Below are 18,730 nucleotides of genomic sequence, written 5' to 3' on the forward strand. Positions count from 1 at the left end.
AACTCCCTTCCGCAAAAAAGTTTTATTCCTATTGTGGGGTCACCAGTATGGTATTTGTAAATTGAAATCATATCCCCTCTCAAGCGTCTCTTCTCCAGAGAGAATAAGTTCATTGCTCGCGACCTTTCCTCATAACTAATATCCTCCAGACCCTTTATTAGCTTTGTTGCCCTTCTCTGCACTCTCTCCATTTCCAGTACATCCTTCCTAATGACTGGTGCCCAGAACTGGACAGCATACTCCAGGTCAGGCCGGACCAAAGTCTTGTAGAGTGGGAGAATTATTGCTTTATCCCTGGAGTTAATCCGCTTTTTAATGCATGCCAATATTCTGCTTGCTTTGTTAGCAGCAGCTTGGCATTGCATGCCATTGCTGAGCCTATCATCTACTAGGACCCCCAGGTTCTTTTCCATCCTAGAGTCCCCCAGAGGTTCACCCCCTAGTGAGTAGATTGCATTCAGAAGGATAAGGGGATTATATTGGTGCCTTAACAAGTCACAAAAGTGCATTCATATTTTTGCCACCCAAATGCATTATTTAAATTTTTTCTACATTAAACCTCATTTGCCATGTAGTTGCCTACCCCATTCATTTGTTCAGAACTTCTTGCAATGTTTCCACATCCTGCGGAGAAGTTATTGCCCTGCTTATCTTAGTGTCGTCCGCAAATACAGAGATTGAGCTGTGTACCCAATCCTCCAGGTCGTTTATGAACAAATTAAACAGGATTGGTGCCAGCACAGAACCCTGAGGGACCGACTTCCCACCCCTGACCATTCCGAGTATTCCCCATTTATCTCTACCCTCTGAACTCGCCCTTGTAGCCAGTTTTCAATTTATATGCTCACCCTATGGTCCATGCCAACTGACCTTACTTTGTACAGTAAACGTTTATGGGTAACTGTGTCAAATGCTTTTGCAAAATCCAGATACACCATGTCTATGAGCTTTTCTTTATCTAGATAGCAGCTCACCGCCTCATAGAAGGTTAATAGATTGGTTTGGCAAAATTGATTCTTAATGAATCCATGCTGATTATTGCTAATGATACAGTTTTCATTACAAAAATCTTATATTTAGACTGCACATTTCATTAGTCACTGTAAGCACTTTATCTTATGATTTAAGTTGGTTTCCAGAGAATGATGATGATTTAATATGCTGAAAGATTTAAGTTAATAGCTTCTAAAACAATAAAAAAACTATGTTGTTTAAAAGCTTCAGTAATTCATGCGAATTTTATGCATGAATCATTAATAAAAACAAGTGTACATCTCCAATTATCCTATACATAGATTAGTACTTACTAGTGATGTAAAGGATCGATTGTAATTGGACTGTGCAGCACTTGGGAAAGTCTCTGTTTTATAGATTGGCTGTGATCTGCAGATGATCTGCAATTTTTTTCTATTTTTACCACATTAGCTTGCCAACATTTTTTATGTGAGACTTGCCTGTGTACACACGATCGGAATTTACGACAAGAAAAGTTTGATGTGAGGTTTTGGTTGGAAATTCCGACCGTGTGTAGGCCCCATAAGACTTTTTCTGTCGGAATTTCCGACAGCAAAAATTTGAGAGCTGGTTCTCAAATTTTCCGAGGCGAAAAGTTCTTGTCGGAAATTCTGATCGTCTGTATGCAATTCCGACGCACAAAAAAACATGCATGCTCTGAATCAAGCAGAAGAGTTGCACTGCCTATTGAACTTCATTTTTCTCGGTTCGTCTGACCTGTTGTATGTCACTGCGTTCTTGACGATCGGAATTTCAGACATTTGTGTGACCGTGTGTATGCAAAACAAGTTTGAGACAAAATTCTGTCGAAAAAAAAATCCACAGTTTTCTTGTCGGAATTTCCGATCGTGTGTACGGGGCATTAGAATGATGTAGAACATACTCTTCATCTGTCTAAACAACTGTCTGAGATGAAATACTGTTGAACATTAAACAGAATTTATAAGGATGAAAAACTTATATGTGTGTGTTCTGTTTGTGATTAGCTGCTGTGAGTTCAGGCCATGGGCTCCCTGCAAAGTTTGTAATCCACTGCAACAGCCCAAGCTGGGGCTCTGACAAGTGTGAAGAATTGCTGGAAAAGACAGTGAAGAACTGCCTGGCTTTAGCAGATGAGAAGAAAATTAAGTCAATTGCTTTTCCCTCAATTGGCAGTGGAAGGTACGTGATATTTCACTGTAACAGCCATTGCCATTGATTTTAAACAGAAAACTAACAATGCTGTTTGTATAATTGTATAACATGTAGATCTGTTTACTGTGCAGTTATAAAAGGTAAAGGAAAAATCTGGCAATTTATTACTGTGTAGGCTAAAGCTGGCCATACACTAGTAGATTTTCAAAGGGGTGTATAATACGAACATTCACACAAAAGTTATCATAAGTACATTCAATGACATGAGAAATGTGAATAGACTTTCTCGAACAAAAATCACATTCATTTTTAGAAATTTGTTTGGGAAAATTTTCCATCCTGCTCCTTTGAATTTTCTCATCATTAAAAACGTGGGACGATTGTCCAGTTTAGTCCCAATAAATAGACAAATTCTTGCCAGAACAGATTTTTGCTGTATTAGGCTAAATATTACACTGGCAGTGCCTACCTTATTTTTTTATCTTTATGGATTTACAAACCCGTCGTCTACATCTATGCTCTATGCCTGTTTTATGTCTCTATAGGTTTTAAAAGGAGCCTGTCATGGATGAAATATGGGAACTTGCTGACTTGTGTTTCAAGGGTGCAAACTTTCAAACTAACATCCTTTTTTTGCTTTAACCTCCTTAGCGGTAATCCCGAGTGTGGCTCGGGGTGAATTTTTTATACCAAAAGCGGTATCCCTAAACCAGACTCGGGATTGCATTGCAGGATACAGGGGGAAGTTACTTACCTTGTCCCTGGATCCTGCGATGTGTCCCCGCTGTGTGTGCGGGCTCCTCCACTGTGTCTCCTCGCTCGATTCACAGTGCCGCCGAGCTCCGTTCCCTGCGACGTTACAATGCACGGGGACGGAGTTGGGCATCAAAAAAAAAGTGAAAAACACAATACACATACAGTATACTGTAATCTTACAGATTACAGTACTGTATGAAATAAATACACACCCCCTTTGTCCCCAGTGGTCTGCCCAGTGTCCTACATGCACTTGTATACAATAAAAACTGTTCTTTATGCCTGAAAACTAGAGATTGTCCATAGCAACCAAAAAGTGTCCCTTTACATCAAAAGTGCTTTTAGACCAGCTAGAATCTTCAACACAGCCTAGACCCATTAAAATATTATGTCCGCTATGATATGGATTGATTTCAACAGTGTACATTGAATCACGATCTGTTAATTGACCCCTATCTTTGATGATGCTTATTACCTTTTATGTCAATTGCTGCACCTTTCATTGGTTCTGTTTCTTATATAAGCTAATCGTAACTTTTATAATGACTCATTTTTATATTGATTTGTACCACTATCTATTTTTTCAATAAAAGTTTGTAAACAAAAAAAAAAAAAAAAAAATTAGCGATAGTAAATTAGAATCACTTGCAGAATTGAGCGATAGAGATTTGTGGGGAAATTCAAACAATAAAAATAATGACAGCGACAATTCTGCAACTGAGCAAATTTCAGTGTTTTTGATTTGATTACATTATTGAATAATTTTTATTATAACTACATTATTATTTGTTATAATTATTTATAGTTATTTATTATATTATAATTTATGATTTTGTGTTTCAAACTTTATCATACCCGGGATGTCTACTAGACTCTGGTTTGGACAGATTTAAGTGAGTTAGGCCTACAATATAAAACGCCAAATTTCCATGCAAAAAATTGTACCGCTTTTGGTACAAAATTCCAGACAGTATCATTCCACCAGGGAGGTTAATATTATGCAACTAACTCACACAACGCATGAAGCCGTTAAAGTCATTGCTCTTGATGTTAATGCTTGTAGTACATCAGTGATTTGTTTAATATTAAAGCACTGATATATAGCTTAGGACAGATTTTATTATTTTTTAATTATACACTCCCACTGCCATTTAACCACTTGCCGACTGGCTCACGCGATATACATTAGCAAAGTGGCACGGGTGCGCAAAACGACATACCCGTATTTCACTCCGGCATCAGCGGCTAGCGAGCATGCGGGTCCCACAGACTCGATGCCTGCTGGTGGCCCGCGATCGCGGCACAGAGAGGCAGAACGGAGAGATGTAAACAAGGCATTTCCCTGTTCTGCCTAGCAACATGACAGGAATCTACTGTTTCCAGTGATCGGGAGCAGTGATCTCTTTCATGTTCTAGTGAGCCCATCCCTCTACAGTTAGAAAACACTGAGGGAACACACTTAACCATTTGATCACCCCTAATGATTAACCCCTTCCCTGCCAGTGACATTTACACAGTAATCAGTGCATTTTTATAGCACTGATCGCTGTATAAATGTCAATGGTCCCAAAATAGTGTCAAAAGTGTCTGATCTGTCCGCCGCAATCAAAATAAAAATTGCAGATTGCCACCATTACTAATAAAAAAAATTATAAAAAAAAATGCCATAAATCTATCCCCTATTTTGTAGACGCAGTAACTTTTGCACAAACCAATGAATATACAGTACAGACCAAAAGTTTGGACACACCTTCTCATTCAAAGAGTTTTCTTTATTTTCATGACTATGAAAATTGTAGATTCACACTGAAGGCATCAAAACTATGAATTAACACATGTGGAATTATACATAACAAAAAAGTGTGAAACAACTGAAAATATATTTTATATTCTAGGTTCTTCAAAGTAGCCACCTTTTGTTTTGATTACTGCTTGGCACACTCTTGGCATTCTCTTGATGAGCTTCAAGAGGTAGTCACCTGACGCAGCACCCCATCACTCTCCTTCTTGGTCAAATAGCCCTTACACAGCCTGGAGGTGTGTTTGGGGTCATTGTCCTGTTGAAAAATAAATGATGGTCCAACTAAACGCAAACCGAATGGTATAGCATGCCGCTGCAAGATGCTGTGGTAGCCATGCTGGTTCAGTATGCCTTCAATTTTGAATAAATCCTCAACAGTGTCACCGGCAAAGCACCTCCACACCATCACACCCCCTCCTCAATGCTTCACGGTGGGAACCAGGCATGTAGAGTCCATCTGTTCACCTTTTCTGCGTCGCACAAAGACACAGGGGTTGGAACCAAAGATCTCAAGTTTAGACTCATCAGACCAAAGCACAGATTTCCACTGGTCTAATGTCCATTCCTTGTGTTCTTTAGCCCAAACAAGTCTCTTCTGCGTGTTGCCTTTCTTTAGCAGTGGTTTCCTAGCAGATATTCTACCATGAAGGCCTGATTTACACAGTCTCCTCTTAACAGTTCTAGAGATGTGTCTGCTGTAAAAGGTGGCTACTTTGAAGAACCTAGAATATGAAATATATTTTCAGTTGTTTCACACTTTTTTGTTATGTATAATTCCACATGTGTTAATTCATAGTTTTGATGCTTTCAGTGTGAATCTAAAATTTTCATAGTCATGAAAATAAAGAAAACTCTTTGAATGAGAAGGTGTGTTCAAACTTTTGGTCTGTACTGTACGCTTATTGCGTTTTTTTTTTTTTTTTTTACCCAACAATTTGTAGAAGAATACATATTGGCCTAAACTGAGGAAGAAATTTGTTTTTTTTATATATTTTTGGGGGATATTCATTATAGAAAAAAGTAAAAAATATTGAATTTTTTTTCAAAATTTACGCTCTATTTTGGTGTATAGAGCAAATACCACCAAAAGAAAGCCCTATTTGTGGGGAAAAAAGGACATCAATTTTGTTTGGGTATAATGTCGCACAACCGCGCAATTGTCAGTTAAAGAGATGCAGTGCCGGATCGGACTTGGTCAGTAAGGGGGTAAATCCTTCTGGGGCTGAAGTGGTTAAAAATGTAATCATCCTCACTACTTACCATACTTTAGCACTGTCCCCTGTTGACTCCTTTATCCTGGACCATCTGTCTTTTCTGGGTTCAGTAAAGACCAGAATCGTTCAACCCACTTCCTGTGAGCCTGCACTGTCATGGATGCACTTCCTCAGGGTGTATGGTCTAACAGCCTGGGCTAACAGGACTAACAGTACTCCTGGGCTGAGTGGTACTTATACATCAGAGGAAGGGCCCTAGAAACCACTGGGTCTGCCAGGGGACTACAAAAAAAAATATGTATAGAGGTTTTTAAAAACAAATACAATTTTAGGCAGTTTGAAGATGGTCAAGCAAGGCAAGAGTTATGCTTTTAATAAATTATGCTTTGTTGTGTGGAATAAGAGAATCTACACCACCAACAATGCAGCATGTGTTTCCCACTTTTTTTCAGTCATAAGCCTCGTACACACGACCGAGGAACTCGACGGGCGAAACACATCGTTTTCCCCGTCGAGTTCCTTGTTAGGCTGTCGAGGAACTCGACAAGGCAAGTTTCTCCATTCCCGTTGAGGAAAAAGAAGACATGCTCTCTTTTTGGCTCGACTGGATCCTCGACAGTTTCCTCGTCGAAAAATGTACACACGACCGGTTTCCTCGTCAAAAAAAAAATCCCAGCAAGTTTCTGGTTTTTGCCGAGAAACTCGGTCGTGTGTACGAGGCCTGAGATAATGTAGCAGTCATTAGCTTAATGATATGGATATGTACAAAGAGGGTGCTTCTAAATGTATATGTTTGCATAAATTTCACTGGGAGTGCTGTGAAATAACACTGTATAGTGCAATTACCTAAAACACATATGATCCCATGTAATGTGGGTGGTAAGTTAAGTAATTCTCCAATAAACACATTGCCATGGATGACAGCTGAAATAGATGCTGGTGTTGGTGCAAGTTTTGCAAAATTCCTTCATCAAGTCTTTCTAGTAGCCACATAAGAGCACTATGGAAATTACATTTTTATTGCATTAAACAAGCTGCAGTGCATTTCAAAGTGGTTTCGGCACTTCTTCATTAAGCCTATCACAATACAGAACCACTTAAAACCTGTTGAGGAAGTATTGCGCTGCCAACAACAACAAAAAGCAGTGGGCTTAATTTTAAAATGGTATCCATTACATCCACTCAAAATATTGGATTGAAACTATTATATATTTTGGTTGTTTCTGTTATATAATATACAAAAAAAACTAGATACGTACTGTAAACCTTAATTGTATACAAAATGATGTACAGTATATAAAATATATCTTATTCTTTACTCCTTTTCATGTAATCACTCAGTGTCTTGGTTAATGGTCAACTGTGATAAAGTATATTCAGCTATAAAAAGGATATACAGTATCTCACAAAAAGTGAGTACACCCCTCACATTCTTGTAAATATTTTATTATAACTTTTCATGTGACAACACTTAAGAAATCATACTTTGCTACAATGTAAAGTATTGAGTGTACAGCTTGTATAACTGTGTACATTTGCTGTTTCCTCAAAATAACTCAACACACTAAACCGCTGGCAACAAATGTGAGTGCACCCCTAAGTGAAAATGTCACAGTTGGGCCCAATTAGCAATTTTCCCTCCCCGGTGTCATGCGACTCATTAGTGTTACAAGGTCTCAGGTGTGAATGGAGAGCAGGTGTGTTAAATGTGGTGTTATTGCTCTCACTCTCTTATACTGATCACTGGAAGTTCAACATGGCACCTCATGGCAAAGAACTCTCTGAGGATCTGAAAAAAGAATTGTTGCTCTACATAAAGATGGCCTAGGCTATAAGAAGATTGCCAAGACCCTGAAACTGAGATGCAGCATGGTGGCCAAGACCATACAGCGGTTTAACAGGACAGGTTCCACTCAGAACAGGCCTCGTCATGGTCGAACAAATGAGTTGAGTGCATGTGCTTAGCATCATATCCAGAGGTTGTCTTTGGGAAATAGACATATAAGTGCTGCCAGCATTGCTGCAGAGGTTGAATGGGTGGGGGGTCAGCCTGTCAGTGCTCAAAAGACCATATCAAATTGGTCTGCAAGGCTGTCATCCCAGAAGGTAGCCTCTTCTAAAGATGATGCACAAGAAAGCCTGCAAACAGTTTGCTAAAGACAAGCAGACTAAAGGACATGGATTACTGGAACCATGCCCTGTGGTCTGATGAGACCAAGATAAACTTATTTGGTTCAGATGGTGTCAAGCGTGTGTCGGCAACCAGATGAGGAGTACAAAGACAAGTGTGTCTTGCCTAAAGTCGAGCATGGTGGTGGGAGTGTCATGTTCTGGGGCTGCATGAGTGCTGCCGACACTGGAGAGATACAATTAATTGAGGAAACCATGAATGCCAACATGTACTGTGACATACTGAAGCAGAGCTTGATCCCCTCCCTTCGGAGACTTGGCTGCAGGGCAGTATCCCAACATGATAAACCCAAACAAATCTCCAAGATGACCACTGCCTTGCTAAAGAAGCTAAGGGTAAAGGTGATGGCCAAGCATGTCTTCATATGTGGGGCATCCTTAAATGGAAGGTGGAGGAGCGCAAAGTCTCTAACATCCACCAGCTCCATGATGTTGTCATGGAGGAGTGGAAGAGGACTCCAGTGGCAACCTGTGAAGCTGTGGTGATGTACTTTGATGGTACATATTTACTTAAAAATAAAGCTCTGGTTTTGAGTGTTTTTGTTTGTTTTTTATGTGTACAAGTCTCCTAAAGATATACAAATTAAGCATCTTTTTATTTGTTCATATACAAGAATGTTAGGGTGCATCTTTGATACTGGTTTCTAAAGTTCTTCTGGGCTTTCTAAAGGAAAAGCCCAGAAGTATTTGTCATCTCTGTCTAGTTGCAATTCTATATGGTCCAGTATAAACAGAGCAGATGGGTGGGTCAGCTGTGTGTGTAAATTTTCAGCTTTAGCTCTGTAAACATTTTTTTTCTGGATATTTGAAAGACAGGATTCAGACTTTTGGGTTATACTGCCACCTACACAAACGTTTGGACACTGACATGAAAAACAGTGACCAGCCAGGTATAACCGCTCTCATTCACAAAGGATAGATGCCTCTTCTCTACTAAGAAACGTTTGACTGTCTTGCTAGACATTTGTTCTTGTTTTTCAAGATTATTTTTTTCTTCAATCATGAATTCCCTACACACTGCTTGAGGTAATTGTCACGGAGCCATGAACCAGACGTACAACAAGAGATAAGTGAAAATAAGAATGCTTTATTGAAAATCAAGCTGTAAAGCAAAAGTCCAAACGGATGGTGAACCCGAAGCATAGTCTTTGCGAAGCCAGAGGTCAGGAACCAGCAGGGTAGTCAGACGAAGCCAGGATCAGGAACCAGCAGGGTAGTCAGACGAAGCCAGGATCAGGAACCAGCAGGGAAGTCAGACGAAGCCAGGATCGGAACCAGAAGCAGCAGCAGTCTTAGAAGCATGTGAACACAAGAGGACCAAGCAAGGAACTGAAGCCACAGACCACCTATATATATGAGCCAGGCATCCAGCTCCTCCCAGTGGGAAGGAGGAGCCGCAGGGTGGGAGGCTACAAGAAACCCAGAAACCAAGATGGCCGCCAGCACATGTCAAACGAAGGAGGACAGCAAGGAGGTAAGACCATGACAGTAATCTGTTTATGCAGCCATTGGATCAACATATCAGATGGAGGTGGATATAGGGGGAGGTGTCAGACCCTAATGGTGGGTGGATTGGGGGAAGATGGAGGGAGGGCTATGATAGGTGATAAGAAGGTTCCCATATTACAAACAATCATTGGGAATTATAGTACTATTTGTACTACAAAAAATAATAATATGCAAAACAGCCGTGGAAAATTCAACAATCAATTTCACCATTGGCAGAAGTCTGCCAAGCAAAATAGGTGAGATTGTAGCTTTGGCGCATGAATAGCATTTTGATTCATTTGTCATTGCTGAATCGTGGCTTCATTCTTCACACAGTTAGGCTATTGGGCTTTAGTATTCCTAAGAATAACAGTATAGCCTACAGCCTAAAACGACAAATTTCCTTGCAAAATAATTGTACCGCTTTTGGTACATAATTTCAGACAGAATCATACCGACAGGGAGGTTAAAGGAACCTATTTAGAAAATAAAAAAACAAACCTTTACAACCCCTTTAAGTACCTTGATATTGAATTGAGTAATGGTACAGCTAGAACAGTGAAAGGGTGGAAATGTATAGACCTATTACAAGACAATTTTTATGGTACAGTTTATAGAGGCCCCAACTAGAAATGAAGGTCTGCTGGACCTGTTAGACTCAAACAATTCAGATATTATTGCTAATGTTGATATAAAGGAACATCTGGGTAGCAGTGACCATAACATAATTTCATTTAATGTGAGCTCTAAACAACAAACACACACTGGAAATATATAAACACTTAATTTTAAGAGAGAACATTTTCCACGGCTGAGGGCTGCTCTACTATGAGAGAATGTTGTCCTTATAAACACAGAACAGAAATGGGAATGCGTCAAATCAGCTCAATTCAATATGCAAACACACTGCAAAATATATTCCCATGGGCACTAAATTTAAAAGGCTAAAAGAAAAAAACCTTATGTGGCTTATGTCCAAAGTTAAAATAGCTATCAATAATAAGAAAAGAGCCTTTATATATATATAAAAAAAGGAACCCTATCATCAATTAAAAGTTACAAACAATAACAAAACAGATTATGTTAAAAGGAAATGAAGGCTGCAAAAATTGAAAATGAACGACAAGTTACAAAAGAAGATAGGACAAACTCCAACAAATTCTTCAAATATATTAACAGTAAATAGGTCAAGTCTTAGCATGTAGACCCTTTATTAGATCATGTTGAGCTTGTTACTGAGGACATTTAGGAGGCAAATTTATTAAATACCTTCTTCAGCTCTGTGTATACAGAGGAAAATGGCAGGCTCAAGTCCTTAAAGGATAAAAAAATGCACATCTTTGTTTGCAGTTAAAAAAAATGTGCATTTATTATTTAGTTTACTAGAAGCCTGCAAAGCATCTGCTGATTGCAGATGCATGTCAGGGCTCTTGCAGACTGTCAGTGTAAGCTGTCTGCTCTTACCTTGTACAGTCAGACAGTTACACACTGACAGGAAGCATTAATGAATTACCTTAACAGCACCCAAAAACTTAGACAAAGCAGTGGCTGTGGATATACAGTAGTATACTTGGATTTTTCAAACACGTTTGACACAGTTCCCCACACATGGCTAATGTGTAAGGTCTACAGGCTTGGAAATACCAGTTTGTAAATGGATAAAAAACTTGCTAAAAGACCATATTCAGAGAGTAGTAGTTAATGATTCGTGCTCTGAATGGTCTAAGGTTATTAGTGTTGTACCCCAAGGTTTAGTGTTGTGACCCTTACTTTTTAACATATTTATAATCTATATAGATTTCTGGGAATTTAAAGTATAATTTCTACTCAATAGGTCTGGTAGTAGGTAGGTCTTCTCTCACGGGGGAGCAGTGTATGCACTAAGCACTCAGACACTAACAGCCAAGAGATTAAAAAAAGCCATATAGTGCAGTATTTATTTACCATCTCATGGTACAAAGTGAAAAGCCAGTATTTAAAAACATTCATAAATAAAAAATATAATCCAAAGCCGCATATTAACATGTACATCAAACGCTGCCACAAACCTGATCAGCCTGGCAGCATTAAGTGACACTCCATGCTCTGGCCAACGCTTTACTCGCACCTGCGTGTTCTCATGGGCCTCTAACGTCCGTGTTTTTATGTAGCCTACAAACTGGGACTTCCAATTACATCACTTCCAGGATTGGCACAATTTTCTTATAGACGAAAACAGGCTAAATTAAGACAACTGATCCCAACATAACCACAATTTAATTGTTTAATTATTTCTTCCAGTCATCGAAAATGTCATGTTAGGAGCAAAAAAGGTAAACAAGTGAACTAACTAACTAAATAATTTGATTGCGGTTATGCAGAGATTGCTTGTCTTAATTTAGTCTGTTTTTGGCTATAAGAACATGGCAGCTGTTATCTAGAATTATGGCTACATCAGAATGGACCTAATCCCAGAAGTGAAAGAATCGGAAAGTTACAGTTTGTGGGCCGCATAAAAATGGCCGCAAAACACGACGCTAGAGGCCCCTGAGGATGCGCATAGCCTGAGGACTTATGCATTATATAAATTTATCAATGATATTTGAATATGTTAAAACAAAACATATATTTTAAAGACTGTGGATTATTTATTATAGTAGATCACTATTGTTAGTCTTTATTCATATTCATATTGGTAGAGGTGTTTTTGGTGTATCAATCTTTTTTGCACACAGCTTTTTGAGATCTTAAGCACTGACTATATTTCTCTTATCGTCCATGGACGGACACAGCCTGTTCAAGTCTTGACAAGTGGGTTATGTTCCCTGTTTACAGGAGAGGACTAGGCAGAAACATGTTAGATATTCAGATACATGTTATTTTAACATAGTTGAACAGCCCCACCCAGGGGGCGGTCCCTCCGAACATAACCCACCTCCCGGCAGCATGCAGCCTCAGTTTGTAACAAGCATTACAAACCTTAAAGGAGGAGTGGGGGCTGTGTCCGTCCATGGGCGACAGAGAAAAGGATTTTACGGTGAGTACAAAAAATCCTATTTTCTCTTATCGTCCATGGACGGACACAGGCTCTTCAAGTCTTGACAAGTGGGATGTCTCCAAGCAGTGTCAAAAATGAGGGGTGGGAACAGTATCAATAAAAAACACACAACTTCACCCCAAATAAGCAGAGCTCCTCAACGGAGGAGATGTAACTTTAAACAGCCGCCTGCAAAACCTTGCGGCCGAAGGAAGCATCTGAAGATGCACTCACATCAACCTTGTAAAATTTGGATGGACGTGAGGACATGACGTGACGTGCCTCACGGAGGGAGGGACTGCATGGTGCCAGCTGGCCAGAGCTACCCGCGTCGGATGGAGAAGCCGCGACTAAACCAGCGGCGTGTGTGAGGTGTCGGGGAGCCGCAGATGTTCCACCCGTCAATGCCCGCTACCATCCGGAACCTTCACGGACTTTTTTTGGCCTCTTCTCGGCCCCCCTGAAGATCCCAATGGGAACGGAACGATCAATTGTAAGAACGAATGGCAGGCGAGGAGGTGAGTAGACAGAAGCAGAAGGGCATCAAGCGTGCTGTGGACACCCCCCCCCCCTGCGACAGGTGAGCAATCTCGGCTGTAAGAAGACAGCCATAGAAGCCTGCAAGGTGGATGAGCAGAAATAAAGGTACTATGGTTGAAATATACATGGCCTGGATATTAATCTGCTAATATGTGAACTAAGTGACTGCAGTGGTTAAAGGTCTTTAAGGGCTAAATGACACTGGGCGCATATAAAGTGAAAAGTGCGGAACACACAGCTCAACTACTATGAATTACCTTGAACTGAAAGGGTATTGTCTGTACAGTATATCTGCTAGTGGTGTTAACAGCGAAAAGTGCTAACAGCGAAAGAAAAAAGTTTAACTATCCTAGCATCCGTTAAAACGTCCTGCGCAAGATAATTATATACCCAGCCAAGGTACTCTTTTTTTTTTTTGTGTGTGTCACATATCTCTTCTTTTTACGGCTGGGAGGAGTCGGCACAGCCCAAGCTGAGCAGACCCACCTAGTTAGGTGTGGGAAAAGACACATGCTATTTAACTGTGACAGGTGTCAGGTGTAATGGACTGGGTGTGGATATAACCAGTGTTTGATTAAACGGAAGGACTGGCATATATACGTAGAGGTGAACATACTGGGTATAATGCGAATGGGCTACCACCACCAATAGCAGGTGGGAGAGTAAGCGGTCCCACCCTAGAACCATAGAAGCTTGTCTGACCCTATAAACGCAAACCCAATTTTTTTTATTTGTTTTTCTTCGGACGTATTCATGGGTACAAGCAAGAGGGAGTCCGTATTCGGACAAATTTGGCATGTTTTTAAGAAATACAGGTCTACCAGGACCTTCCCCTATGGTGGGGGTTTCTTTTGATCAGCAACAATGTAAATATAGACACTGACATGTGCGGAATCCCTGGGGTTGTAGCATTTCTCGGATCCCCCCCTTTCTCTCTTCTTTTAGCAGGGTATCAGCCTACTAGATTAGAGCTAAATAGAAGCTGGAAAACCCGCCCACTGACCACAGGATAACAAGGGGACAAGGGTGCCTTACCCTAGGACAATAAAGCGCGAGCCTATAAGGTGTGCCCTGGGAACAGTCATTCTTACCCCGATCAATCATTGGGTAACTCACTTATAAAACCAGCCTGAACACTGGAACGCGCTTAAATAGTTAGAAAAAATATATAAGGCCGGGAGGAGGGTGGGAACAGGTAAGTTATAGAAAATTAAATTAAAACACGCAAACTGGGGAAGCGTATTAGAGCGACCAAGAAAACGACCATGTATAGGACGGGGAACAGAACTACGAAGGGTAGCGCCCCAAAGACGCCAAAAAACAAAGCAGCAACCAGCTCTATAAAACAGTACATGACACAGGAGGAAAGCCCAAAAAGCTCTGGAACTACTAAACAGGGGAGGGAGACAGGGGAGAGGGGGGGTGGGATCAATGAGGGATGGGAGGGGGGATGGGCGGGTGCTACCTCACTGTGTTACTAAGAAAAGAAAAGAAACTTCCGTTGGCCGAAGGGGCAAAAATGCACTGGGCAAAAGAAAGAAAAAGGAGTAAAGAGAGGGCGAGATGACAGTAATTAGGTTTCTGTCTTATAATGTTATAGGCCTTAATACCCCTACCAAGAGGCACAAGATATTAGGAGAGCTTAGAAGGTACAGAGCGGAGGTAGTATTCCTGCAGGAGACTCATCTGACCCTGTAATCTAATGTTAAACTATATTCCCCAGACTTCCCGACATGGTACTATGGGGATACCATTTCAAAACAAGCAAGGGGAGTGGCAATAGGATTTGCAAAAGGGGTGCGTTTTATACTGGATGACAGGATGATGGATGCAGAGGGAAGATTTCTCTTCTTAAAAGGGAAGTTAGGGGAGATGGCGAATATTTATGCCCCCAATGCGAATCCAATTAAATATTTCAGCGAAATACTAGGGAAGCTGAAGGACTTTAAGGCAAGAAAAACTTGAATTTTGACTTGTGTATAGAGCCGGAAGTGGATAGTACGTCCCGGGTACAGGGGACAAACAACGCACATCTAAAAAAGATTAAAAAAATAATGCATAGAAGCCAGATAGTAGATATCTGGAGAATATTACACTCAAAACAGCAGGATTATACGTTCTACTCCCCTGTACATGGGACGTACTCCAGAAATGACTATATCATGGTAGACCATAGTATGTTGAAAATGATAGTGGACTCGAGTATAGAAATCGCTTCACTGTCGGATCACGCCCCCGTGAGCATGACAATGAACATCCCATCATCAAAGGCTATCTTCTACTTGGAGATTGAATGAAGAATTAGTTTTGGATGAAGTAAGCCTAGAAAGGGTGAAAAGTGAGTTGAATTATTATTTCAAGGCAAATGATACCGAAGGAGTTTCAAAAGCAACTCTATGGGAAGCTCATTAAAGCTTTTATTAGAGGGATTTTGATTTCAGAGGGGGCTAGGAAGAAAAAAGTAAGGTGTAGAAAAATGAATAACTTGACTGCCGAAATATTTAAAATTGAACAAGAACATAAAAAACAGGGGAAGCAACGGGAACTCTACCATGATTTAGTTAGAAAAAGAGTTGAACTTAAAGAACTCATTGAACAAGAGACTAGAAGGAAATTAAATATTAATGCAAAAGAAAGGTATATGTGGGGTAATAAATCCAGTAAACACCTAGCAAGAATGGTGCAGAAAAAGAAAGCCAGAAATTACAATGAAAAACATTTAAAATAAGAAGGGAGAGGCGGTACATTCAACAAAGGACATAGCAGAAACCTTCAAAAATGACTACGAGGGGCTGTATTCAGTAGAGCAGAAGAACTGGCGGAAAGAGGAGAAAAAGATTAAAACAAAAGAGTTTCTAGAAGGTACAAGACTACCTAATATCGGACAGAGCGAAGGACTAACCCTGGATAAACCAATAACTGAGGAAGAAATCATTAGAGGGCTGGCAGACTCAGCCTCGGGCAAAAGCCCTGGTCCAGATGGGTTTACAACGCTCTACTTTAAAAAGTGTAAGGAGATATTGATCCCAAGACTGTTTCAATATTATAACAGTCTAGGGACGAAATGAGTAGGGAAGCCCTTGCTGCCACAATCATAGTAATTCCGAAGGAAGGGAAAGATGAAAAGCTTTGCTCTGGGTACAGGCCGATATCGTTGCTTAATGCTGACACCAAGCTGTTTGCAAAGGTATTAGCAGATCGATTGAAACGGCTGATGACCACACTGGTTCACCCGGACCAGGTGGGATTTATCCCTGGAAGAGAGGGGAGGGACAATGGGGTGAGAGCTTTGTTACTCCTTAGAAAAATGAAAGAGAACAAGTCCCCAGGGCTCCTCCTGTCGATTGACGCAGAAAATGCGTTAGACAGGGTAGACTGGGGACTCGTGATTCAAACCCTGGAAATCATGGGCCTAGGACCTAGGATGTTAAAATGGATTAACCCTCCTGGCGGTATTCCCGAGTGTGGCTCGGGGTGAGATTTTTAAGCTACGATCGGTAACCCCGAGCCACACTCGGGATTCCCTTGCTGGATGCAGAAAGAGGTGACTGACCTTTTCCCTGCGATCCAACGATGTCTTTCCCCAGTGCACGTCGGTCGGATGTCCGCCCGATGCACTGTGTTCCTCTGATTCCCTTCCCTGCAAGTGTCGCGACGCAAGGGGGGGCGGAACGGGGGGGACGGCGCGAAATTCAAACAGTATAAGTAGAAACATAGTAAAAACACACTGATACAATTGGATTAAAATTAAAAATAATATACAGTGACCTTTGATTGCCCCCAGTGCTTTCTCCAGTGCCCTTGTCTGCAGATTTACTGTACCTGTGTCTGTGAACTGCACAGCGATCATGGCAAAGCGCGCCTCTACCTCAAAATCGCTATGCGACCTGCTGCAAAACAGCGTCAGCGATACGGAATCACTTGTGGAGGAGCTGAGTGACAGCGATGCGTGGGAAAGTTCATCATCAGACGCAGAAAGTGATATGAGCGACTATCCTGCGACTGTGCCCATCGATGTGCGGACTTGGTGCGCAATTGATTGCGGTGCGGAGCATGTAGCGCCCCCAAGATTTCCATTTACAGAAGCACCTGGGATAAAAGTGGACGTTGAGGATGACAATCCCCTGGAATACCTCCAACTTTTTTTGACCGCTGAAGTGATCGCCAAAATAGTTTTGGAGACAAATCGATACCAGGAACAACAAGCTGCTACCCATCAGCGATTTTCAAGGTGCAGAAAATGTGAGCCTGTAACCAGCGACGACATCTGGAAGTTTATGGGCCTCATAATTTTACAGGGAGTGGTGGGGAAACCCCTGCAAAAATGGTATTGGACAACCAATAAATTATTGGCCACACCTTTTTTTGGAACCGTCATGTCGGAGTACAGATTTTCATTGATCATGAAGTATTTGCACTTTGAAAATAATGAGGACTTTGATGAACGTTTTCATCCAGCTCCAAAGCTGAAAAAAAATAGGGGGGTTTACCAGCTTATTTTGCAGAATTTCCAGCGGACCTATATTCCTGAGCGAGACATTACCATCGATGAAAGTCTCATGGCCTACAAAGGTAGGCTCAGCTGGATACAGTTCATCGCATCAAAGCGCTCGCTTTGGCATAAAATCATTTATGCTGTGTGAATCCAGCTCTGGATATATCTGGAACTCAGTCCTATACACTGGGAAAGGGATCAAATTCTGCCAGCGATTCAGCGGTTTTGGGATGGCAACCGCTTTGGTTCTTTCATTGATAGAGCCTTTGCTGAACCAGGGCTACTGTGTCACCACAGACAATTTTTATACCTCCCCAGAACTGTACGAGTTCCTTATCCAAAATAAGACGGACGCTTATGGGACCGTGAGGCCTAACCGGCGTGACATGCCGTCAGCATTTTCCAACAAAAAGCTTGGGAAAGGAGAAGTAGCTGCATGTCAAAAAGGGAAAATGTTGGCACTGAAGTGGCGGGACAAAAAATACGTTTCTCTAATGAGCACAGTCCAAAACACCTCGACCGTCATGGTGCATACCAAAGGTGGAAAGGATGTTATGAAGCCACAGGTTGTGTTGGACTACAATCACACGATGGGAGGTGTGGACAGAGCTGACGAGGCCATGACCTTTTACCCAGCGATGAGGAAGCAGCAGAAAAAGTACTATAAAAAAAAATTCCGACATCTTTTGGAACAATGCCTCTGGATGAAAAAAAAAGTGACAGGTCTATGGTCCATGCAGACTTTGTGTGGAAGGTGGCAGAACTAATCTTTCTGAAGCACCAAACGGCAACGGCGGTAAACCGATCTGGACGTCGGGCTGCTGGTGTTGTGAACCCTGAACGACTGACTGGTCGTCATTTTTTGGACCACATTCCACCCACTGAAAAAAAAACAGCACCCACAAGGATGTGTGTGGTTTGCTGCTCCAAACGCGACGCCAAATGTATTATATTATAATTTATGATTTTGTGTTTCAAACTTTATCATAGTCTACTAGACTTTGGTTTGGACAGATTTAGGTGAGTTATTCCTAAGAATTACAGGCCTGCAATCTAAAACGCCAAATTTCCATGCAAAATAA

The 18,730-nt window shown here is 41.1% G+C and overlaps 1 protein-coding gene across 3 annotated transcripts in view; it reads left to right on the forward strand.

The window, feature by feature from the left end:
- LOC120932405 (core histone macro-H2A.1) overlaps positions 1 to 18,730 on the forward strand; it is a 210,639-nt gene that overhangs the window by 139,550 nt on the left and 52,359 nt on the right. For all 3 annotated transcript variants that reach the window (XM_040344751.1, XM_040344749.1, XM_040344750.1), the window contains one exon: positions 2,001 to 2,175. In XM_040344751.1, coding sequence (XP_040200685.1) covers positions 2,001 to 2,175 — 175 coding nt within the window. The remainder of the gene's footprint in view (positions 1 to 2,000; positions 2,176 to 18,730) is intronic.

The sequence above is a fragment of the Rana temporaria genome, chromosome 3 (genome assembly GCF_905171775.1).
Source record: "Rana temporaria chromosome 3, aRanTem1.1, whole genome shotgun sequence".
Lineage (NCBI taxonomy): Eukaryota > Metazoa > Chordata > Amphibia > Anura > Ranidae > Rana > Rana temporaria.